This window comes from Pieris rapae, chromosome 23, assembly GCF_905147795.1.
Source record: "Pieris rapae chromosome 23, ilPieRapa1.1, whole genome shotgun sequence".
NCBI lineage: Eukaryota > Metazoa > Arthropoda > Insecta > Lepidoptera > Pieridae > Pieris > Pieris rapae.
This window is the reverse complement of record NC_059531.1, coordinates 978,335-1,004,132: the sequence shown is the minus strand read 5'-3', so window position 1 is coordinate 1,004,132 and position 25,798 is coordinate 978,335. Positions and strand designations below refer to the sequence as shown.

Here is a 25,798-nt window from a genome sequence, read left to right as displayed (position 1 = left end):
CTAGTGATTTGCCCTAACGTGTATGCGTCTCCGCTGGTGATAGCGGAGGTGTGGTTTGTCACCGACCTAACCAGCCCGTAGGAGTTTGGGTAAATAGAGCCCCTACGGATGTGACAGGACCCGTCCAACAGTGGACCTGTTTTTAGCCGGTTGCAAGGAAAGTAGTTGGAGTACCTACTCCCTATCGCGTGCCTACTAAGAGGCCCGGCCGCCAACAGGACTTGGAGGAAGCGGAGGGGCTGTTACGCGCCTTGAAAAAGGCACGGTGATTGCACCCCGGACAAAACACTCCCGCACAAGGCGTTAACCGACAGATAACCGTTTGGCACCGTTAGGTGGCTATCTGAGCGGCCGCAGGTAAACCCGCGATCATAAATTGCAGCCTTCAAAGCCCGTTGTCCACCGAAGGCGCGAAGCGACCAATGAGAGCGCAGCAGGCGGCAAAGGCAGCAGTCGGAGAGCGCGTGCGCACTGTACACAGTGGCAAGCGGCGATGACTCACACGGAGCGAGCGAGAGAGCACTGGAGCAGACGTCCGCACGGGACGACGGTCGGGCGCAGAGTGTTTCTCAAATTTGACTCGCTACTTCCTTTATACAAATTCTCATAGTTTCTCTCATAGAATTGCTATGAACTCAAGCAATTCTATAATTGAATACTGTATATTTATGTTTATTTATTTATTTAATAATAAGTAATCAACAGCTGCTTAACACATATTATTATACAAAACACAAATACAATACACAAAGCCAAAACAGATTACACAGATTAAATAAAAACAGTAAACAAGCATTAAAAGACAGAGTGTCATTTAAAAGAAAAACAAAAGAATAAAATTAAAAACTGCAAAATTAAAAAAAAGCAACAAATTTAACTAAGAATTTATTAATATCTACTTCTTAAAAAAAAACAGCTACTTAAAAAAAAAAATCGGAGTCTTCCCGCTTCTCCAGGCACTTCTTCACATCTCTCTTATTGGGGTAGAAGATATCAATGTCTTGAAAATGGTTGTCATAATTCGACATAACCCTAAACATTGGAGAATTACGCAGGTAATTCGACTTCGTGCGAGGCACACTGAACAATTTTGAGTATCTTGTCGCATACACAGGAGGAATTTTAAATGTAATTAATGATAGCAAATAGGGGCTGTCTATCCGCCCATTAAGAATAGCATGTAAAAAGAACAAGTCTTGCTGACTCCGTCGATATTCTAGCGAGTCTAAATTAAAATATGAGCAAGAATCAGTATAACCATCAAAACCCCTATACCCCTTGTAACAAAGAAATTTGACAAACTTTTTTTGCACACCTTCCACAGCTTTTTTGTATTTTACATAATACGGAGACCAAATAATACTTGCGTACTCCAGCACGCTTCTGACATATGCAAAATAAAGGGTTTTTATGCAATTTATATTTTGAAATGTCTTGCATGACCGCTTGACAAACCCTAACTGCTTATACGCTTTGCCTGTTATGTTATCGATATGTTCTGATAGACCCATTTTTTCATCTAATAATATTCCAAGGTCTTTAACTAATTTTACTTGTTTAATGGGGATGTTATTGATTTTGTAAACATATTGTATTTTTTTGTTTTTACGTGAAAAAGTTATCTTATTACATTTGTTTATATTTATTGTAAGTTTATTTTGTTTGTAATATATTTCTAGTCTATTAAGATCTTGTTGAATTTGATTGCAGTTATCTATAGATTGTATTCTTAAGAAAATTTTTTTGTCATCCGCGAACATAAGATGTTTGGAAAAGTGAAAACAGTATTTTATATCGTATAAATAAGCATTAAATAATAACGGCCCAAGTATTGACCCTTGGGGTACTCCTGATGTAATGTTAGTGAACATGCTTTTGTACCCGCATATTACTGTTGCTTGTCGTCTGTTAGTTATGTATGACTTTATCCATCGGTAAAGATCGCCACGTATTCCAAGGGAGAAAAGCTTATGTAAAAGGATAATGTGATCAACACGATCAAAAGCTTTTTCTATATCCGTGTAGATAGCATCAATTTGTTCGCCCTCATCCATGCCTCGCAGTATATAGTCAGTAAAAATAGTTAAGTTAGAAATAGTTGAACGATTTTTAGTAAAGCCGTGTTGTTGTTCCGGTAGTTGTTTAGAGATTAATGGACTTATAACATTATGGACTAGTTTTTCGAATAGTTTGCTAAAAGAATTAAGAATTGAGATTGGTCTATAGTGGTCAATTTTATTTTTGGAGCCTTTTTTATGAATTGGAACGACATGTGCTTCTTTCCATTTTAAAGGAAATGCACAGAATGTGTTAAGGGACAAATTATAGATATATGATAGTGGTGTTGCAAGTTCCTTACTACATCTTTGTAGGAAAACTGCAGGTATTCCATCACTACCTGGACCCTTATCTATATTTAATTTTGTTATAGCTTTAAAGACATCATGTTCCGTTATGTAAATGTTGTTATATATAACATCTGACTCGGGTAAGTCAGGTAGATCATAAGTATCGCTGGGAGAGTGAAAGACGCTGTTGAAGAATTTGTTAAAACCATCACAAATCTCAGGTTCCGATTTGTATGAAACATCGCCAAGAACTAGCATGCTTGGGTACTCAGATTTACCTTGCCTCTTATTTCTTAAATATGACCACAACGCCTTAGGATTTTTAGCCATGCTATCTTGTATATGCTGTTCATAAGATAGCATGCACTTTTTGGATAAACGCTTTTGCCTACTACGTAACAATGAAAATTCATCATAGTCCCGCGGGTTCTTATACATTTTCCAACGTCTGTGAGCTTTTAGTTTATCCTTGATAACATGTATCAGAGATTTGGAGTACCACACGGGGTACTTATTATTACAAGTATTACGACTCATTGGGACATAATTTACAATAATTTTATTCAGAATATCGTAAAACTTTGCAGTTACTTCGTCAATAGTATCTCCATTTAGAAGCTGCGTCCAGTTGACCTTGCTTAGTTCCTGATTGATAGCATTATAGTTAGCGCGGTAGAAATTATACTTCAGATCTACTTTTGGAGACATTTTGCGTAGAAGTAAGTCAGTTGCATCTATACTCAAACAGGGATGATGCATATCGGGCTTAACCAATGCTATATCAGCTCTGGTACTATCTAGAGAGACGTTACTCAATATTAAATCCAATACGTTGTTACAAGTATTGGAAATAAAATTATGCTGTGTCAGGCCAGAAGAATGTAACTTATTTATAAAATCTTCGGAGATTTCTTGTAAATGGGTCGTTCCTTGTTTTAAAATAATAGGTCCCGAGGGAGACCAACTAATGTTAGGAAGATTAAAGTCACCAACAATTATGAAGTTGTCACTTGCGTTTTTCTAATTAATTTCTTTAATTCTATTCTATTTTTAATTAATCGGCGGACGCAAGTGGAACCAGATGGAGGAGGCCTATGTCCAACGATGGACAAACCAAAACTTAACGAAATGATTAAACTATTACTATTATTAAATTTAATTAATTTCTTATATATGTTTATTAGATTTCCATTGAAACAATTTGGTGATAAGCAGATATCCCAATTTCCAAACCTTCAAATGTCCATAATTGCGTATTAATGCTTCCAATCCAAAAATAGTTTATCAATAACATAAGATATAATCTAAGAATTCAACACAATTTGCTTTTGTCATTATAGCTCACATCTATAAAGGCCGACCACTTTCAGTTGGTATATTTATACTTTGTCATGACATTTAGTTTAGTATCTTAGATCTCATATAACAAGACCTGAGTTAAAAGAGAACGAAATAAGGATACAAAAGGAAATGCTTGGTATGGCCAAGTGGAAGATGAGAAGCGGTTGGCAAGTAGGATATACAAGTCAGTCAAATTCAAAATAGTTCATTCATATAGATATAGAGCCCCCCCCTTCTATAAAAAAAAACCAAAATTCAAAATCATTTATTCATGTAGGTAACACAATGTACACTTATGAACGTCAATAAAAGAAATACGTAAATGTTTCTAATTTTACATTTACTGCCAGTTCTCTTATCAATGGCGAAAAACGGAAGAACTGGTAATAAACTCTCCGTCATGTTTGTAAGAAACTGCAAACATTTACACCATGTTCCACATGACTTCTTAATATTTTTTTTCTAGAACAGGGGGCAAACAGAAGAAGGAAGCTCACCTGATGTTAAGTGATACCGCCGCCCATGGACACTCAACACCAGAGGGCTCGCGAGTGCGTTACCTGCCGTTTAAGTAATAAGGCCGTTGGAAGTCGGTTTACTGACGATAGCTGAACGTGACAACGTCATAAGTAAATACTGATGGAATGGTTGCAATATTTAAAAGAAAATTTTAATTTTATTTATTTGATAGATATTTTGTATGTATATAGAGAAGGAGGTACTTAAATAGAAATCACGCATGAATATATTTATGTAATTTTTAACGAACTAACGCTGGCAAACGCGGAGACCGATTGTGCCTCTTTGTGGCTCGTTCCGCGTCCCGCTTACACTTCGAGCCTTAAATGGAACGCCTCAGAGGGAGGTAACGCCGCATGCGTCATGTTTTTTCGTGCGTGCAGCCGGCTCCATCGAATTATAAGAAGTTGTCACGTCACAAACCTACATATCTGAACAAGCCCAGGTGTTATCCTGTCCATTAATATGCCTTACACAATAGCAGCCAAACCACACCCTATATAGACATCAATCAACATGTGCACTGAACATACAGTAGATTTACTGTAACGATCAGTGGTGGCTTACGCCCGAACCCAATAATTAATCCACAATATCTGATAGAAAACAATCTGAGATCAGATCGTGACAGTCGATCGATCTCCTATCTGCATCCCTATAACCAAACCCTAACACAATCCATTTTTGCCGATGGATAGAATCTCTTTGCAAATCAATATAAACCAAATAAAGTAAATAAAACCGTACAAATGATATTAAAATATAAATGTCTATGTTTAAAACATAACAAATAGCTTTTAAAAAAAAAAAAAAATAATAATAATTATTTTAAAAACTGGTGTAAGTAATGTTAAGACAAAATGGCACAGTTTAACTGTCATTTTCATACAAACGTCTATCGTTGAATCGGTGTATGTGCGATTCAACGTACTATGGATAGCTTGTATCGACAGATGGCTATTACAATCCGTCGATTATTATTTATTAGTTATTTATTAGTTATAAGCAAACTTTTATCAATATTTAGATGATGAAGATGTCTTGCTCGGATGGTCAAGTATGGATTGAGGTAGGGTATTGGGTTTGGGCGTTAGTGGCTTCAGCGTGAGATCCTCATCCCGGACGTAATCAAAAAAAAAATTCAAACGACTCCCTCCCCCCATATAAATTTTACGTAATTGAACGACCCCCTATTTCTATTTGGAAAATTTATCAATGTTATCTGACGCCAATATCAAGGATGTAAGTATGTTTTATGAAATTGTGCACACACAAAACCCTAGAACATCAAACTCAAATATTAATTCCAACATTTGTTTGAACTGGTTACAACTACATATTTCACATAATATGTTCACTTGGGAGTTGTTGAAGCGACATTAATATACTAAACTAAAAGTCAAAAGATCATATAAACATTTTCATATTAATTTTAATATGAGTTTTGTAATTTAATACAAATAAAGAGCGGACCGTATACTCTTTTCTTCTACTCTTATCTATCTATGTCTGCCATAGTCATATGGTAATTTTATATTTTAAAAGAGTTTTCTACACGAGCTTTTCTCTTGGCCTACCCTCTGCCTTCTTTGCTGATGCGTAGCCTACCGAGACAAATTTAATGACGTGGCCTTACCTGTATCTTATATTCCATATAAACATATACTTTATAGAACAGGGGCAGACGGGCAGTAGGCTCATTTTACCTTAGTAAAACTCGCTCAAAAGAGTACCGAAAGCTTTTACGCCGGCTTTTTCTCTCGGCCAACACCCTCTGTCTTCTTCGCCGATGAGTAGGGATGCCTACAGGCTCGAATTTAATGAGGTGGAATAAGTGATACCATGATGATCTTATGTTCCAAAATAAACGTATTTTTTTTTATTTCATGGACAAGTGTCCCAGTGTTGCAAGTGCAAAGAAGGCTTGCATGTGCATTGCCCGTCTTTTAAAAAATTCGCTCTTTTCTCCAAGTCCTTCGCTTCAGAGATACTTGTAAGTAGCTGGTTCCACATACGCTAAGTTGTCGAACGACGAGTGGAATTACGTATTCCGCTCTCACGACCGATGATAAAACTCAGCTGCAGGTATATAACTAGTGGATTCTCGAATCTTATTTACAGCATAATTTTATATACAAAAATAAATGCGTATACACGCTTTCCGACGAGTTATTGGAGAATCCAATCATGCTGATGTACCAGACCACACCACACACCACATTACAATTAACTTCTTAATGACACTGGAAGAAACTAGCGTTTAAGATCCAGGCTCGGTCTAGTTTAAACGCTAGTGCTCATAGAAGTATATTAAGTATAAGGTTTACCACAGTGAATATTGTATATGAATGTAATTTGTTTTTAAGTCAAATAATGAAATTTATATTTATTATTTATTTCATATCCCGGAACGCACTCAACGTTTTCATTAATTTGAGTCATAAACTTTAAACTTTTATATAAGCTACATAACGAAATTTCAGTCGTGTTTTATTTACATATTGTTTGACGTAAAGAAACACGTGAATATTGAATAAGACTATGGGTTAATTAGTCAAGTCATACCAACAATCGAGAATAATCCAGAGTCTGTCAGGTCATCTGGTACATAGGAACGACCACAGGGCAGTGTACTCTTGAATCCAAATATCCGGAGCATCGTTAAAAAAAATTACACAGTTCGATTTTTCTTCTGTCAAAAGTTTGTTGTATTTTGACAGGACAGACACATGTCATGTACTCATGTTCGTCTGAGAAACGGCTGATTCTTAAAAAAAATATTGCATGTAAGTTAAGTAATTTATTTTTCGATACATCATACAAAACTTCATCTGCAGGTAACCATAACTGTTTAGTTAATCATAACTGAGAGAATTATGACTAAAATAGGTGTAGATATAAGTACTCACAGATATGCAAAATAATTCTACCATAGACCAAAAAAACTGTGACAGAAATTAGAGTCAAAGACATCATTAAATTAGCAATGTCAAAAGAAACCTTTGCTAATCATTTGTTGAGCAAGACAAATGTATACCATTTGTATGCCACCCCTTTTAATTAGCGGAGTCACTGTTACTGTGACTTGTTAAGAGACATCTCATTCATGGACCTAGATTGTAAATACAATGAACCGGTTTTCCTACCAACTCGGGAAACACATTCTCTATTCAAATTTATACTTAGAACAATTTTAAATGTGTTAGTATGTTACTGTCAATTAATAAAATCATTGAAGTAGAATGTTTAATGAACTTATTGCAAAAGGAATAATGATGCATTACCAATGTGTAATAACTAGAACTATTTTTTAAAAAAATCACAAGTAATTTTGAAAATATAATACACAATGTTTTTATTTTAAAACAATTTGCATTGCAACATAATCAAAGTATAAACTTCTTTTTATTTATCCAAATCATATTATAACAAGCTATGTTTTAACTTAGATTATAATGATTTATATATGTATACTCCTTTACATCTTTACATCACTTAACATAACATCTTTACTATTTCTAAGACCTTTGAACATATTTTATGTTCACAGTAAAGTTTTTTTTATACAAAAAAATAATTATTTATTTAAGTAACATCAGCAACTCCATAGATCCTCACACGGCTTAAAACATAGCAATACAAACAAGAGTAAATGCTACCAGTGTTAAAAGTACTGTGATGCACTTAATAGACTAGATAGATACTTAATTATTTTTTTATTACTGTCATCATAAAATGATATAGGTATATTACATATGGGCAAGTAAGAAACTTTATTTTTTTAAGACCTTTACTATCACTAACATAGGTTTTAAACTAGATTTATAAATAAAAATTAAATAATATGGTGCTTGGTAAGTAAATAATTTATTTAATTTAAGATTAAAATTAAATTTTGTAAGAAGTTGTGTACAATATCACAAGTGTTAAAAACACTTAAAGTGTACTTATGGCCTTTCTTCAATGTTATCTTATTCTACAATAGATTAAAAAAATATTTTTTTACAACTTATACAGCTAATAATGATATCAAGTTGGGTTGCAAAAGCAATCCATGTATTTAAATAAAATATAAATAATTGCTTACATATAAAATTTGTCTCTTAAGAAATTTTCTAAATACATAATTTTAAAAGATTTATAAGGAAAAATATATTATCCAATAATATCTATGAGTTAGAGCACAATTACTGCAATTAGTCAGTAACTAACATGAAATCTCTTGAATTCAAATAATGTATGCAAAATATTTTTTTAACTTCATATATAACAAAATAAAAAAAGATAATTACTCACTATAAAGTATAAACAGTATTGCAATTTGATAATTTCGCTAATTAACATTATTTTTTATGAACTAACCTGATCTGGGCAGAAGTATCCAAATGCCACCATCCCAAACAGGGAGAGCAATAAGCAAAATAGAATCACTTTTCGTAATTTCGATCTTGGTTCCATTTTTTTAATTTCGTACACACCACCGGGTAGAAAAAGCGCGAAATCACTATCTACTTGCACTGATACACTTTTTTGCATTTCGGTCGAATGCATGTCTCATTTTTACAAATATATCTTAAACCGGTCCACACACTTATTTAGTTCACAATTTCGTTTTATTACCGCACAAAACTAATTACATTATCGCCTTTTATATATCAATGTTAGATACGAACTCGATAACATTGTTTTGATAATAACGGAGACGTTGTTACACTTCGATGACCGAAACTAAAATGCGAGTAGATTGTAGAACACTGGTAGCCGAGGAAGTAGCAAGGCTCCGAATGGCACACAATACGTTTTGCAGCTCTCTTACACAAAGCTTAGTCCTTTTTAAGTCTTCAGCCATGTTCACTAAATCAATAGTGCTAAGGAGCAATTATAAATGTAAACATTCGCTAGTGAAAGCAAAATGTGCGAGGTAAACAACACAATTCGCACTTAACTGAGTACCGAGCCTTCTGACTTCAAAATATACTTTTGATAGCTGACAACTGACAGTTGACGTACAAAAAATAAATACAGGCTTAACAGAACTGTGAAGTATTGGCAGAAACAAATAATTTACTTTGTATAATTAATAAATGAGAATTTTTAATCTCTGAAGAATCTTTATGAAATCAATTTCAACATAATATAATCGTTATAAATAGTTACTACTAAAATGGGGTTATACCAAAGTCTAAATTATACTATAGGCTTTACCTTGTTTGAAAATAGGTATTCAACCATTTTTTACGTTAATTACTCAACCTTACCTTTGATTATGTGTGACTCCTAAAGCGAAATTTGTTTATTTAGACGACATCTACATAAAGAACTAAAGATGAAATACTATTTATTCTTTCCAATAGATGTCGCTGATATGAATAACTGTTATTATTAAGCGAATGACAAAGAAAATCTTTGCAATCTGTTTGATATCATTTTTCTATCAATAGAATACGATTATATTCCGTTTCACACATTTACTGAAAATATGACTAAACTATCGAGGTTTATATGTACTTAACACCCACTTTAAACCTCTTGTTAGTTTCCTGGCTTCATCGTTGTATCAACAGATACGTGCCGAGTTTTCGATTACGGAGTGGAATTTGTTCTTGTTAATATTATCAGTGAGACAAACGACGTATGTCATGAAACACACAATAATTTATTAAATATAGGCAGCATATTATTACTTATATTAAAAGGCTTATGAATAAGGAGTAATTGTAGTAGTCAAATGTCAAATAGGAGAAATAAAAATATTTTTTTAACAATGTCTATGACAGGCTTTAATTCATTATCAGTGATTGAATTTCATAATGTGTCACACAGATTCATAAATGAACACCGTATGGAGATAAAATGCTGTTAAAACAAAACCATTCGCTACAATAAAAATATGAAAAATAAATGTTTCATAGCTTTACAAAAGGTATTAAAATATTGAGAAAATGTGACAAGTATCAGTTAAAACAAATCTAATTGATTTTATTCATAAATGAAAAGGCACTTTAAAAATAAGGTGGGCGCGTTAAAAATAAAACTTTAAATCTCTCGTCACACTGTTGTTTCACTTAAATTATATGTTACTAATACACATTATATGTACACATAAAACAAAATTCTGTACATGTTTTGTGTGAACCCCATAGATTACGAGAGAATTTACTTTAAAAACCGTATATAAAATTCCATTTATATAAAATTTATAGCCGTCGCTATAAACAGAAATGATACCCACAGTGCACTGATGTTTATACATACAATTTCACAACGGATCAAACTCCTCTCACAGATTTCCCTATAAAATTACCGTTTTGTATCAGTCCACGATTTTGAAAAGTCCACAATCATCACACGATTATCAAATATACTGTTCACTATTCAATGTTCAGTTGATTAACACATTAAATTTGATGAATGTTTTTAAATGAATCACTGTTCAACATATACTATTAAATTGTTCATCACATGTAGTTCAATTGTTAGGTTCCTCGTGTATATGCATACATCTGCTGCGGTACCAATGATAACTTGTTTTCTATGGAGAGAAGCTGGTCCTGGACCTCTAATTACGAAGTCTTCCACGCCCACGGGAACCATCGCGATCCTGTAACATTTCGATACAATTATTTAAATGTATGTTGATGTATTTTGTATTACATAGCTATTAGCTATTCTTGAATCCTTCAGATTAGCTTTTTAGTTTTAGTTAGTTATTAATATTCTGTTTTTTTATTTTCTCTAGATTAGATTTCTAAGGTTCTGATAAATATAAATATATTTTTTTATATAACTTCTTGCACTCATTATTTTTATTTATTGTTTTTTTTCTTACTAGGGTTGCCTGGAAGAGATTGCTTGTTAGCGATAAGGCCGCCCGTTGCATCCCTTGTAATTTTTATGTCTTGTGTTATTTGTGTTGCCTTGCAACGAAGTGTAAATAAATAAATAAAATAAATGTATATTTAGTATACTAAAAAACTGTCATATGGTAACATATATTATCTCTGATTACAATTTTTATTGTTTTAGTCAAGAATATTTGCGTGTTGTTCTCACGAGTATGTAAGTGCGTGCTCCTATTTCACCCTGCCTCTGAGAGAGGACAAATCTTTGTTTTTAATTTATTTTATTATTCTTTATTACAAAAGATGGCATATGGAACATGGTGTAATGGTTGCAGCTCCTTACAAACATTGTGTAAAAAAACTTGGCGATTAAAAAGAGTGGCGGAGAGTTTATTGCTAGTTCTTTTCTTCTGTTCTACACCCTTGATATGAGAACTGGCAGAAAATGTAAAATTAGAAGCATTTAATGTATATTTATTTTTTTGACGTTCGTTTGTGTACATTATGTTACCTACATGAACAAATGAATTTGAATACTATGAATCATTGTAGAAATATTTTAGATTTCAGGAATCACAAACTTATTTTTACAATTACATTTTCTATTTGAATTTATTAATTAAATATCGATATACATAGAGATTCAATCAACTCTCAGATTTAACTACTTACTGCAACATATATATTATGTGTGAAGTATATACGCATATGTATAGAATTTATGTAAAGCATGCAACAGACAACCTTTCAAAGTTAGTCAACATCAAATTTTAATAATTAAACACGTTTTTAACTATCTATCTATCTAAAAGTTGTTATAGACGATTATAAAACCTACCTTCAGTTCTAAATCCAATGAAATGTAATCCCACAAGATTTAAGTAAATATATAATATCTATTAATAAACTGTCTTCCATGTTAATGAGTTAATAGTAAAGAAAATAACCTACCTTATGTGGCCGGTAATTGTCCCGATCACGATAGCCATGGTCTCTATTGTCACGGCCATCCCTATCGTCTTTATAGTCACGGTTGACATCCCTCACATCGCGGCCGTCCCTGGGATCGCGATCACGATGGTCACGACCGTCCCGGGCATCTCGACCGTCCCGCCTATCCCCATGATCGCGACCGTCCCGCCTATCCCCATGATCGCGACCGTCCCGTCCATCCCTATCACGGTAATCACGGTAATTGCGATAACCACGGCCGTCATGTTCCTCGCGATGGTTCTCCTGAACCGGAGCCGGGTGTGGCACCTTCCGCGAGTCCTCCTCCTCCTGCCGCCGCTCGTAATGGATGAAATCGTCGAAGATCGACGTGGAGTGCGTGTAACTGTGCATTATACGCAACACCTGCAGACCCTTGGCGTGGGGCACCTCCTGCGTGTCGCGAGAGTTGGTCACCGGCTTGTTCTCGTTGTTCTCCAGTTTGATGTGACGCAGCTGCCCATTCGGTACGTCCTTCACGTAAATCCACCTAACACGAAACTGTCCTTTCCACTTGTCCTGAGACCACACGCTAGAGTTAGAGTTGTAGTCAACCGCACTGACCATACGGGCCATCCCGCAAAAGTGTCCACTACCGTTCACCGAGAAAAAGAGATACACACTGCCGCCCTCCCGCTCGCGATCCCGGAACGCCGAGTCCAGACGCTTGTTGCCGTGCTCCGTGCTGCACCAGATCTCGTACTTGATGCTGCGGTGGATGTCGTCCTCGGAGTACGATTTGATGACGAAGAATCGGGTGAGGGGGGCGGTGAGATCGAAGTCTTTAGGGTTGTAATCGTTTTTGACGCGGAGTTCGTCGAGTACCGGGTGGGGCACGGTCGGAGCGGAGACTTGAGGGGGCAGGACTGGCGGCGGGGGAGTGGGAAGCGGAGGCCGGGGCTGAGGAGGAATGGGGGCGCGGGGGGCGTGGGTCCATGCCGGGGGAGGCTGATGCTGAGGAGGGCATCGCATGGGGGCCGGCGGCGGAACCGGCTGAGGCATCGGCAAAGGGGCAGGCACGGAAGGCGGTTGCAGCACCGGGGGCGGGGGGGCAGACGCTACAGGTGCGCTCTTCCCTGCGTCCCAAGTGCTAATGTCCATGTTGTGCTTCCCGGGCACTATCGGCGGTGGGGGCATGCCCGGCCCTTTTTTCTTCAAACCGCCCGTCTGGGACAACGGCGCCGGCTTGGCCGGTTGGCTGGCGATGGACGCCCATGTCATCTTTTTGGGTTGCGATCCGCCCGATATATCCTTGAGCTCGGCGCGATCTTTGTCATGCTTGTGCTCCCCCAAGGACAGCGCCTGAACGCCGCTCTCCACTGCTTTAATCCCGTCTGGCACATACAGCCCGTCAGCTCTGTAGTAATCGTCATACTGTTTAGCTCGTCCCAGCTGGCCCCAAGTGGAATAATCACCGTTTCCTGGGAAATAGTTGAATGTTGATGCTGGTTGTCCAAATGCGGCGGTGGAGAATGGGGTTGTCGACGGTCCGAATACACCTGAAATGTTTATGTAATGCATAAATAATCCATCAATGTTGATTGTAACATAATGTTGGTTTTGATGGATGGAACATTTTTTCAATTACTCTTAATGGCAGCTGAAACCTACTTTAGTAATCTATTCAACTTTGGCATAGAGGTTTATAAACTAGGTGATATTTTAAACTCTGCCAACTGGAATAAATACTAGCTACCGTCCATTCCATATGAATCGTGAGGATTGTATCCTCCTAGAAAAGTCATTGGGTCTGTGCCATTGGTAGACCATGTTCCATCCCCAACTCCGAAGGCTTGATAAGGAAGTGCTGTTGTACCGTAATAACCTGAAACAACGATATGGCTTTAGATATTCATGTTATATATAGCATTAACCAATAGTTGTATCTGATATTCTGGAAGATTACAGTAAAATATGTCGATTTCTATTAGCAAACTCAAACAACCCAGGTCCCATAATCATTTTTATAACGTCTCTTCACCAAGACATCATTGGACAGTACAGCCATAACTTAAAGACTAATGAGTAACTTAAATCTATTCTTATATACTAATAAAGATAACATAAAGAAGAGAAATTCAGTCTCTATCTAAGGAGCGTTCAAGTACTACGTTACGCAATTTTGGAGATTGTTGACCCCCCCCCCCCCATGTAACGTACCGTAACGGTCTTCCCAGCTACTAATTATACCTACAAGTTACCATTTATGTGGTGTAAAGTATCAGAAAGTGAAAATAATATTAAGGATAACATATAAATCAATCTCCACCCCACATAGTAACATTTTACCCCTAAACCCCCCCCCCCCCCCCCCCATTTCTTTATGTAACACTTGAACGCTCTTTAAGGGGAAAACACTGTTTTTGCTTTTAATTTTTTTCAATTACCACTGTTATGGCTCAACAATAACAAGCACTAAAAATTATTCACTAATTCAAATGGTTTTTTCATTTCAATCTTTTCAGTAGGCCCAAAATGTGTGTGTTGAATATCTCGAGCTTTTGTTAGTGGTTGGAGGATTGGAGGTTGTCTTTACAAACGTACCAGGAACCATTGACTATTCCCTTAAGCACTTAATGCTAAAACCAAACAGCTGGCAACCATTAAAAACATAAATCATATCTTGGTTTAGAGTTTTTAATTTAGTTAATTCCTCCCTAAAAACTCCCATTATTTGGAAAACATATTTTAAATTCATATATATATATGCATACCATGTAGGCTTATATGAACCTGGGTTGATTGAGACAAATTAAAAAATGATTTAAAAAAATGTTTTTAATTACAATTTAAGGTTAATAACAGGTTAGTAACAAAAATAATGATTTGGATAACATGACAATTTAAAATAATCATAATAATTAATTAGACTATGAAAACTAAATTAAAATTAACTACTGTTTGAAATTTGTTCTAACTAATTAATCATACAAATATTTTAGAAGAATAATAATAAAATAAAATTTAAGATATGAATATGAAAAATATGTACCTACCTGCTGCGCTGTACGGATCTGTTGCTGACGAGATGGGTGGTGCATATGATGCTTGCTGCTGATGACGCCATGACACCTCTGACAACTCTTCACCTCCCCGTTCTAACTGATGCTCTTTAGGTGCATTTGATACTGTGAACAGGTGACATAAAAATTTTGTGATGACAAATGCGAAATGTTGGCAGATGAAAAAACAGGTATGTGATGAAAATTCTAATTGATAATTGATGTTAAATTTAAAATTTCTTAATCTTTTAAGCCATAACATGGATGCATGCCCAACTGAGGTGTTAATGAGTTTGACTTTCTTTTCTAACCAAAATTACTGTTTGAAATTTAATCTAAGTATTCTAAGAATTACTATCTAACTGTTCCTTCATCTCTTATTGTAGGATAATAATCTTATTACATAATAATTAATGTTATATGTAATTGAAGATCATTCATCTTCATTTAAACTACAACAACTCCAATTAACAGTACTGCCGTTATCCGTGAACAAAATTAATAACATTTTTATTTTTAGTATAGCTTGATTTACGACAATGCTCGCATCTGATGCATAGACCTTTACTAAAGCTGTATACCATGTTTTTGAAAAATCATGATAAAAAGTTTACTATACAAATCAGGTGATATGAATGACAAACAGTAAATGTACATTCACAAAATATACCGGATGCAAGCCGCCCGGTGCTACAAGGCATTCTTAAAACACCTGCAACGTCATAATAGCATCTTTACCTTGATTCCCTTGCCCTTTCATCCGCTATTCACCAAGAACATGAAACAAAGAATATTTATATTAAAAAATACAAAGCTAGACCATTAAAACGAATTATGTAGGGGAAAAAAATAAGCATTAATACGAAATACCTGATCTGACACGCCTGCTGACATTGGCCGCGATTTTAGTGTTAAAACTTTTTATTACGAGTCTTTAATTACAATAAATCACTATTAATATCACATCAGGTCACTGCACAAAGTCTAAATTGTCCAAGAAACACTTAAAATAACTAAAAAGTCAATTTTTAAGATGTTTGCTGAATGTCCGTAAAGTAATAGGAACGAATATGGACGTCGCTTTTCTCAATGGTGATTGGTGGAGAAGCAATGTTGCCATTTCAAACTAATTATTAAAATTTAGCGCGTTATTTAAAATGTCAAAGTTCAATGAATTCAGTTTACCGATTTTGTTAGTTCAATAATCGATAAGTAGGAAACTGTACTTTAAATTGATTTTACTTCTTTTATTTGGGTTTAAGGATAATAAATCATCTCATAATAAAATGAAGATTTGAAAAACATTTAAATCTAGCAACTGAATTACAACTACAAACATATCATTCACAAACAGGCAATGTGCATTTAATGCTATAATAAAATCGCGATAATTTACAATTCATTTAATAATAAAATATTTATTTTTTTGTAAAAAATGATGATATTGTCTTTGTACCACTTGCTGCTTTTTGTCTTGCCTTTTCTTTGGCTGTTAAGGGTTTCTGTTTCTTTACCACATTTGAACTAAAACTCGTATCCATAATTTCATTATCTTCATTAATTTCACATTTAACTCTTTTATTGGCTTCTAATAACTCACTGGCATCAGATTTACGTTTTCCAACAGATTCTATGAGTTCTGATTTGAATGCAAATTTATTTTCCAACAATTCAACTAAGTCATCTTCTAGATATTCCGAAATAATTCCATGAGCATACTTCAGGTAAAATTCTGAAAACAACTTGTTTGTCATTACAAAGAAAAGCAATATTGCTATGTTGAAACTCACTTTTTAAACTAGACAATATAAGAAAATGGATGCAAAGGTTTTCTTTTTATAGGATTCTCAATTTCATAATAAAAAAAACAGTAATCTTAAGGTTTATATAGATAATTTTCATACAATGATAAATGAAAAAACAATGCTTCATATATTTCAATTGGGTCAAACCCTTCTTCTTATACATATCGTCTATTATGTTTAGTGCTAAGCATAGTGGGTAAATAATGTAACTTTCAGTCCTCAGGTTGCGCATTCAAATTATGATGATGTATCAATGTACTTTTCTTCCTATGTGTGCTTATTGTTAGCACACAGCTTGCTCATATGATGGAAAATATTTTGTGGAAATTGGCTTGCTTAGACTTAAATATATAAACAGTGTGTGTCAGACACAGAAATAAGACCAAGTTTTGTGGTGACACTGTTTTATTGATAGAAAAACTTTACCTTCGTTAATTGAGTCATTATTCAGTGTACTAGAGACAAATGTTGCCGAACTTGATCCAGAAGTGACATGTATGTTTTTGTTTCTTAATAGTGTTGCTAATTTTCGCACTTTACTTTCCAGCCATTCTATGGTTTTAACTTCACTGTACTTATAGGCTTTGAGTTCAGGAGAACCCTTGAAAAGAAATAATTTTAAATCAATAAAATAAAAGAAATGATTTAAAATAATATAAAAGCACTCAACATATCTACTTATAGTCGCAAAGACTGATTGTATGATTTAAAAAAAAAAACAAAAATAATATATTTTCTGATCTCAGAATGAAGATATCATGTTGTAATAAGTTTGCTTTGATATCAATCAAAAACATTGTGCTTGTACTACTTATGTAGGTAGTCTGAATTTGAATAGTAAAATGTCTGTGTCATAACAATCATTTAACTTTCACTTTACTTACTTTTAAGTCTGCAACACATTCCAAGTCTCCAATAAACTCTAGAATTTCATGAAAGCCTTTTTCAGATAATAAATCTTCCAAAGGCATGGCCCGGCTTGTACAATGCCCACGTAGTCTAGGAAGCACTGTGGAAGTGTTTATATCAAGTTTCAAGTCAAAGTTTCACTCTATAATCTTATATTAAACTAGTTCCAATAAATTAGGACTATAATTGATGAGGTCCCTATCTTATTTCCTAATTATTCCCAGAATTGTAAAGAAGGTACTTCCTTTATTTTATTTTTTAATTAAACTTAGTCAAATGTTACCATCATACCTAAAAATATGGGGTTAACAGGAGTCACTAACATTATACTTCCATCAGATTTCACGGTTTCTCCTATGAAGAAGGATCTAAATGGTTCACTGAATGTCACTACTTCATACATCTTTTTATTCGACTTATCTAAAACGTACTTTGAAGGCGAGCTGTGTGCCGGGTGAGGTAAAGTTATTATCCTAAAGCTATTATTTTTAAAGAGCGTATCTGAAATGAATTTAAACAAAATATTAATATAACTAATAAAACATAATTTCCATAAGTACACTAGAAAAGTAGTATTTACAATTAATACCTTTTATCAACATAACCCAAGAATTTTCTATACGGCTTTTTGTAATTACAGAAGGTTGAATAGGCCCAACTTTCTTCTTAGATCTCGTCGTCATTGTAATGTTTCTGTAATGCCGTTCCTCGTTGTCGAAATTAAATAAGTTTCAAGATTGTGGTCAAGCCTTAATACATGTATAAATTGTATGATAGTTTTTGTAAATGGATTATGGAGCGAAAATTTTAATTTCGAAAGTTGTATTTTGTACAGACTAATTACTACCAAGATAATGCTTGTATTTCACAGATATGTAAATATGCTTTATATAATAAAGAAAAACATAAAAATGTCCTTTCAATTAAAACGTCCCCTACAACCTAATAAGTGTATTACAAATTTTATTATTATTTGTGAAAAGACTACTAAAAAAAGTAACTAGAACTATGAAATGGAAATATTTAAACTGACGGTCAAAGGTCATACAATGTTTAATATTTTATAAAGTTGTCAGTTGTCAGTTATCAACGTATTTTCAATTTGCCGCGGCGCGGATCTCAAGAAAAGCCTGTTAAAAAGTTCCAACTTTTTCTACCATTATTGTTTAAAAATAATAACCATTTAACGTAAAAAGTATTCATTTTTAACACTAACTACATATTAGCAAGACTTTAAAATGCAGGCATTTTTAAAAACTGGAAAAATCTCGGCGTCAGAAAAGCCTGGATCATCCGGTGTAAAGACAAACAAGAAAAAGCCCCCTGCACCTTGGGTTGAAAAATAGTAAGAAGTAAATTTAATTTGTTGATACATTATTTTATCAGTGATACCCATTAAAAGAATAGGATATATATTCGGCGAATCTTATTCATCGCTTAATATATTTTGTTTAATAAAACTACATATTTTAAACTAGTAGATTAGTATTTTTTAATAATAATCAAGTGTCTTATTTGTTACTAAATCATATATTTAGTTAAACAATATGATAGACTACTGTTATTTGAATTAGCTAGATGAATTTAAAACCCTTTGACACTCTTGTTTTAAGCTAATGTATCAGTCTGGTATAAGTAATTTATTTGTTTTCAAATGTAGTGTTAAGTGTGATCACTGAATAAATGATACTTTTTCAGTAGACCAAAAACAATTGATGACATAGTTGACCAGGGTGAAGTTGTGCAAGTTTTAAGAGAAAGCTTATCAGGTAGTGATTTGCCCCATCTTTTGTTCTATGGGCCACCTGGTACAGGAAAGACCAGTGCAATTTTGGCTGCTGCTCGTCAACTTTTTGGTGATATAACTCGTGATCGGGTTTTAGAGTTGAATGCCTCAGATGAGCGAGGAATTCAAGTTATTAGGGACAAAGTAAAATCATTTGCTCAATTAACTGTAAGCAGTACAAAACCTGAGTGAGTGAAGTTTTATTTTAATTAATTGATAATTTATTTATTCATTGAAAGTAGTAACAGGACTTAACACCAGTGCTTTCTGTGCCCCACCTCTAACAATTTTATTTTCCTAAAAACTGAATTGATTCATAATTTTTTAAAATCTATTACATTATTTATTTATTAATATAATAAAATAAGAACTTAACACCCCTATGGTATGATCCCTTTACATAAATAATTTCACAAGTTCCAATTAAATTAGTAGTTAGTAGTTAAAATATTTTTTCACTTATTCCAGTGGTAAGCCATGTCCATCCTACAAACTGGTTATCCTGGATGAAGCTGACTCCATGACAAATGCAGCTCAAGCAGCTTTACGTAGAACTATGGAAAGAGAAACTAGAACTACGAGATTTTGTCTCATCTGCAACTATGTATCAAGAATAATCCCACCAATTACCAGTAGATGTTCAAAATTCAGATTTAAACCACTGGCCAGAGAGAATGTTATTAAAAGGTATGTTTTTAAATAAGTAGTATATATTCAAGCTAATGAATATTGTCTCTGGTTTACAAGTTTAAGCACCAAATTTCTTGATAAGGTGATGGATTTGGAGAAATTATCCAACATGTTTTTAAAAGAGTTATGAAATTTAATACAAATTATTGAGTAGTTATCAGTTTAAAAGAACTACCCCTGTATTATTATTTTTATTATTTTTATATTATTATTATAATGTGTGTTCACATTTAAAATATTTAGTTTCAAAAATTATTAATTCATCAAGATATTATACATATTTCTCTTTTATGTAGTTATAAACAATCCTAGTTTTGCTTTAAGATGTTTTTTTTAATTTGCTTTTTTTCCAATGTTTCCATAAACTTTCTTATAGTTCAAGAAAAACAAACAAATGATATGAACTGATCTTAGTAGTGGCTTTGAGTTGTGCTTAGCGACACAGATTGCCCATTCTTATTTATATAGATTAAGTATTAATTACATATATCTAAAGTCTTATACACTTAAGACATGTAAAATAGAAAACTGTTTATGTATATTGCAAATTTAATATTTTTAGTATAGACTGATCTTCAGCATCTGTGTTTTCTATAGACTGTATTATTACTTTTATTTATTTATTTAATTATATTATAATTACTTAAAGTAATCTAACAGGTTATACTCATACATATTAAAATACAAAACACTAAGACAATACAGAAAGCCAAATGAGATTACATAGATAAACAATTTATGTATATAAAACAGAACAGAAATATGTTTTTGATCTATATATAATAATTTCAGATTGCGTGAGGTATGTGAGTCGGAAGGCGTGGATGTGGGCGATGGAACAGTTTTGGAGCAAGCAGTTCACACCTGTGATGGTGACCTTCGTAGAGCCCTTACAGCATTACAGTGTTGCCAGCGATTAATTGGAAAGATTACTGCTGAAGGACTGATTGAGGTAACAAAAAAACCACGAGATTGTATTCTGTTATTTCAGCTTTCTGTGCCTACATTTCAATATTTAAATATAATTATCATTTTATGCATAAATCATGGTGTTTGCCTTTGTCAGCACATATTAATTTCGCAGATTAGCTTCAAGACTTAGGTTTTATTTATATAATTATTAATAAATATTAATAATTATTATTTTTAAATAAATAATTCTCCATGAGTGATATAGACATGTAAAAGGTTACATTAACAAATATTGTGTTATTATCTACATTGACAGATAAATAAAAAATAAGTCACAAAATACATTTAATTATTCCATACTAGGGAAGGAAATACTTGTTAGCGATAAGGCCTGTTTTTTTTTTTAATTATTATGTATGTTTAAGGTAACAAAGTGTAAATAAATATATGAAATTTCCTTAATGCAGAAATGGCATGATTTTGTTATTGTAAATAAAACAAATCAATTACAGGAAAAATCCAATTAATTGATTAAAATTAGTGCAGTTTATTTATTTAAGTACACTTTGTTGCAAAGAAACAAAAATAAAACAATACATAAAAATGACAAGGGATGCAACGGGCGGCCTCTTCCAGGCAACCCTAGTAAGAAAATAAAATAAAAATGATGAGTGCAAGAAGTGCATAACCAGAAGTTATATAAAAAAATATGTATATTTATGTTAATCTAAACTTCAATCAAAAATTAACTTAAATCTTTGAACGAAGCATGAAGCACGTGATTCTACGGCTTATACTAACTTGACGTACTAAATTGTATTTATTTATTTTGTAATGCTACAGCTAACATAATTTATATATACAAACAAATACACTGAAAATATAGCCAAAGATGAAATACATCATACCTTTTACCACAAAAAGATTTACAAAAGGGAACAAACAAACAAAAAGTATTCAATACATTCAACTAATTGAAATTAAATTTATTTAACTATTTTTTTATAAAATCTAATTTGGTAGTGTTGTGTGATGGTGTAAAAGTGTGGGTGTGTATGTGATGGTGTGTATGTGGGGTGTGCACATGATGCATGATTTTGCACTATGGATATTCTTAATCTAACTTTTTAACCACATTCCGCTATAGCCTTAACAAGTCAAGGCTTAAATAGTGGTCATTGTATGTCCGGGTGATAGAAAACTGAGTTTTTTGCATAGTGTTGGTGTGAGGAACATGTAACAAAGCTTACGAGTCTTGTAGGCAGGATGACTATACAGAAATAACTATTATTTTTTTTCCCTTATATACTCCATAAGCCTAAAGGCCTCCTCCGACTGGTTCCATATGTCTTGAGCAGTTTTCTCCCAACCAATTTCGTTAAGCCTGTCAGCACACTGATCAGCAAGAGGGTGACTCTCACTTCACAGGCGGCCTGTTCCACCTTTAAAGAAAACATTTTTTAAACGGATTGAAGTTATGTACTATTGTAAACTTATAATTATTTAAACATAATTTTAAATTGATCATATATAGTCAATACCACCACCGGAGAAATAAATACAGATAATACAACATTTTCTACAGCTGTGATACTTTTTTGACATTCAACACCTTTTGTCTTCAGTCACCGTGACCACGCACGCGAAACGTCGGTTAAATTTAAAATTATGTTTAAATAATTATAAGTTTACAATAGTACATAACTTCAATCCGTTAAAAAAGTGTTTTTCTTTAAATGTGTAAAAGTTTTGTTAATAAAAGACCATACTTTGTTCCACCTTGTTACCATGTTCATCCACCTGCTATTGTTCATCCACCTGCTATTGTTCATGCAAGCAATGTGCTCATAGTCATTTAAGTTCTGTAATGGGGGTGGATCACTTTTTCTTCTGGTCATTTCTGGTCCTTTAGTTTTAGATTTAGTACACTAGATTCCATTCCTCATCGACAAACTAAAATTTCAGGTGACAGGACTTGTTCCAGAGCATTTGGTAAAAGAATATCTCAGTGTAATGAACTACAACGAATTGGAGCTCTTTGTTGAGAAGTAAGTATTCCAGGATCTCTCAAAATCACATTAAACATTTTTGACAGCTGTCAAAACAAGTCGACATAAAACTTTTTTTTTTTCTTTTATGGAGGAGAGGATAATAGGAGGCTCACCTGATGTTAAGTGATATCGCCGCCCATGGACACTCACATCATCACTCCTTCAAGAATAGAGCGTACAAATTCTTAAAAGGCCGGCAAAGCATTTGCGAGCCCTCTAGCATCGAGTGTTCATGGGCGGCGATATCACTTAACATCAGGTGGGCCTCCTGCCCCTTTGGCCCCTGTTCTATAAAAAAAAGAAAGCCTACATACGCAAAGCAAAAGGTTCAAACCGCACGGAAAGTGATTGGTGTTCATTTTGATGTCCATAATATTTTATGTTTAAGTTATTGCTTTTTGATTCATTTTTAGTATGACAATAGATTCTTAAAATTTTATAATGAATCTAATATGTTTTAAAATTTATTATAAAGTATATTATAATTTCATTATCTTAACAGCCCTCAGAAAACCACTGTTATATTATATATAGATAGCATCTTTATCCACAATTTCACTGAGATAATATTAATTCCAAGTTACTACAATGCTAATTTCATCAAAATCGGTTCAGTAGTTTTTCATATATCTTTGCATATTTGATATTACAAGCAATTTTTTCTAAATTTAATCATACGCCTGGTGAACTTGTGTGAAGGCTTGAAGTGCAAAATTGACATAATTGTATTTATGCATACAAATAAATGTAACTTGTTCAAGTTAATTGTGATTTCCATTTACCTCCTCTATATCCATACAAAATATCTATCAAACAAATAAAATTGAAATTTTCTTTTGAAAAATGCAACCACTCCATCAGTATTATATGACGTCACATTCAACTATCGTTAGTAAACCGACTTTTTTCAGATTTTTGATGGACGCCTATTCCGCATCGCAGTTATTGGAACAACTCAGTGCCACTGTAGTTAGTTCCGGGCACTTAACTAACAAGCAAAAGTGTGAGATTAGCGAGAAGCTCGCAGTTTGCTCACATCGGCTACTAGATGGCGGTGCTGAAGTCATGCAACTCACCGATCTTGGCTGTACCATTATAATGGCAAACAATAATCCTTAAAAAGTTTTAATAAATATTTTTATCATTTTGTTTAATTTCATGATCCCTATTGTAAGTTTTAATGTTAAAAAAGATTCAGACACATGCCTAGGCCATCATACCAGTAGGTTGTCTCTGGTCATGGTTAAAATAGTTTTACTTCATTTTTTATATTTTATGGTTGTCAAGAACGTTACTTATCTGTGGATCAAGTGAAAGAATAAATAATTTGTTTTATTGTGCTCGTTTTATTAAATTTAATTAACTGTTCATTATATTCTGATAATTCATCACAGCTAATTGAACTACAAAATTACGCATTTCGATAAAGAATAATATACTTTTGTTAAATGCAGATTGCATTTAACATAAGTATATTATTCTTACTGTGTTTCACAATAAATTATTGATTGTAAAACTCAACTGAAAAAAATCTTCGTTTTATTTCATTTTTTATTCTCAATAATACGATATTTAGTTATTTTGATTCTGAATACTTCTATAGCAAGAAGAAGAATAGACGTGTATGCTTGTAACAAACTAAGTCACAAACCACTGAAATGATTTCAAAAATTATAACTTCATCATTTCCGATGAAATCAGTATTTACGCAAAATAGTTATAATACTGCTACGTCGAGACAGGCTTCAAGCAATATGGTGTACATTACAAAGGGGAACCAGCAGACACTTTTTATAATTGAATTGCGTAGCACGATAAACATTATAGTAACTGCTTTTTGAATTCGGCCAAAAAATGCGACATATGAGTTTTGTAAAAATTTCACAATCGCTAAATTGTTATTCTTGGTTCTTATTCGTTTTCTGAGAACCGAACCATTGTTTCGGTTGAACGGTATGCAGCGACGTTTTATTTTGTATTTCATGAAAATGGTGATGTAATAAGTTCAAATAAATGTTGAAATGCTATTAACAGCATAATTTGTTTAAAACTAAAGAAGTTTTCATAACATTTCGACTGTACCATAGATTGACATTTTTGAATTGTCAAATTCTATATCCTTGTGACTAAGTATTACATTGAGAATCAAGACCGAAATTAGGAATGATTTGCGTTAAGTGGTTGTTAAAGCTAGAAATATGTTGTATAATAACAAGTCTGCATAGATTCGAGTGACCAAATCGCTATATTTCTAAATTCTAGCTATAGAAACATTAGGGTAAATTACTATCAATAAAACGCGCAAACCCTTAAATGATAGTCACATTGGAAAAACGAACAATACAATCTAGTGTCTGCTATTCCTACCGTGAAAATATTTTTATACGTTGGAAACAAATTAGATTATTTGGGATCCGTGACTCATTTAGCGTTCCCAGGATCGGTTGAAACAAATTCATACACAACTTTTATATACGGCAGGTGAACCTTACGATACAAGGTCAACGGTTGAAGTTTAAGCATCACTACACGTACATTTCACTTCCGTCGGTTAACGCACGAGCGGGCGTTCGAAAGAAAGAAAATAACGTTCTTTGAGAAAA

General features: G+C 33.6%; 4 protein-coding genes across 8 annotated transcripts in view; 1 reads left to right on the top strand and 3 right to left on the bottom strand.

Moving 5' to 3' along the window:
- The window catches only part of LOC111001395 (heparan-sulfate 6-O-sulfotransferase 2), an 86,901-nt gene extending 77,742 nt beyond the window's left edge, over positions 1-9,159 (bottom strand). The window contains exon 1 of the mRNA XM_045633543.1: positions 8,571-9,159. Within this exon, the coding sequence (XP_045489499.1) occupies positions 8,571-8,759 (189 nt within the window). The 5' untranslated portion in view covers positions 8,760-9,159. The remainder of the gene's footprint in view (positions 1-8,570) is intronic.
- A 686-nt stretch (positions 9,160-9,845) lies between these two features.
- Positions 9,846-16,130, bottom strand: LOC111003786 (YTH domain-containing family protein 3). 5 transcript variants are annotated; one of them, XM_045633533.1, is made up of 6 exons: positions 15,913-16,130; positions 15,781-15,805; positions 15,037-15,168; positions 13,734-13,865; positions 12,002-13,539; positions 9,846-10,809 (listed from the first exon to the last, which is right to left on the bottom strand). In XM_045633533.1, exons 1-6 carry the CDS (start codon positions 15,934-15,936, stop codon positions 10,768-10,770), a joined length of 1,893 nt encoding a protein of 630 aa, XP_045489489.1. In that variant the 5' UTR covers positions 15,937-16,130; the 3' UTR covers positions 9,846-10,767. The 5 variants fall into 5 exon arrangements, with proteins under 5 accessions (XP_045489489.1, XP_022130163.2, XP_045489491.1 ...); XM_022274471.2 differs by having other exon boundaries at positions 13,737-13,865; XM_045633535.1 differs by having other exon boundaries at positions 13,857-13,865.
- Positions 16,131-16,430: 300 nt separating this feature from the next.
- On the bottom strand, positions 16,431-18,644 carry LOC111003788 (ribonuclease H2 subunit B). The gene is made up of 5 exons (XM_022274473.2): positions 18,346-18,644; positions 18,048-18,257; positions 17,732-17,856; positions 17,274-17,448; positions 16,431-16,774 (listed from the first exon to the last, which is right to left on the bottom strand). Exons 1-5 carry the CDS (start codon positions 18,437-18,439, stop codon positions 16,461-16,463), a joined length of 918 nt encoding a protein of 305 aa, XP_022130165.2. The 5' UTR covers positions 18,440-18,644; the 3' UTR covers positions 16,431-16,460.
- A 198-nt stretch (positions 18,645-18,842) lies between these two features.
- Positions 18,843-24,531, top strand: LOC111003787 (replication factor C subunit 4). Its single transcript, XM_022274472.2, has 6 exons — positions 18,843-19,101; positions 19,455-19,730; positions 20,011-20,229; positions 21,025-21,184; positions 23,110-23,192; positions 24,107-24,531. The coding sequence occupies exons 1-6, from the start codon at positions 18,995-18,997 to the stop codon at positions 24,312-24,314; spliced, it is 1,053 nt and encodes a 350-aa protein (XP_022130164.2). The 5' UTR covers positions 18,843-18,994; the 3' UTR covers positions 24,315-24,531.
- The last annotated feature ends 1,267 nt before the right edge of the window (positions 24,532-25,798 follow it).

Coding starts and splice junctions, on each gene's coding strand:
- LOC111003786 (XM_045633533.1), bottom strand. CDS start 15,936: ATGTCAGCAGGCGTGTCAGATCAG. Junction 15,806..15,912: donor CAGCAGGCGTGTCAGATCAG/GTATTTCGTATT, acceptor CTTGGTGAATAG/CGGATGAAAGGGCAAGGGAA. Junction 15,169..15,780: donor GAAAGGGCAAGGGAATCAAG/GTAAAGATGCTA, acceptor ACCTGTTCACAG/TATCAAATGCACCTAAAGAG.
- LOC111003788 (XM_022274473.2), bottom strand. CDS start 18,439: ATGACGACGAGATCTAAGAAGAAAGTTGGGCCTATTCAACCTTCTGTA. Junction 18,258..18,345: donor TTGGGTTATGTTGATAAAAG/GTATTAATTGTA, acceptor AATTCATTTCAG/ATACGCTCTTTAAAAATAAT. Junction 16,775..17,273: donor TAATGACTCAATTAACGAAG/GTAAAGTTTTTC, acceptor AGTTGTTTTCAG/AATTTTACCTGAAGTATGCT.
- LOC111003787 (XM_022274472.2), top strand. CDS start 18,995: ATGCAGGCATTTTTAAAAACTGGAAAAATCTCGGCGTCAGAAAAGCCT. Junction 19,731..20,010: donor GTAAGCAGTACAAAACCTGA/GTGAGTGAAGTT, acceptor CACTTATTCCAG/TGGTAAGCCATGTCCATCCT. Junction 20,230..21,024: donor AGAGAGAATGTTATTAAAAG/GTATGTTTTTAA, acceptor TAATAATTTCAG/ATTGCGTGAGGTATGTGAGT.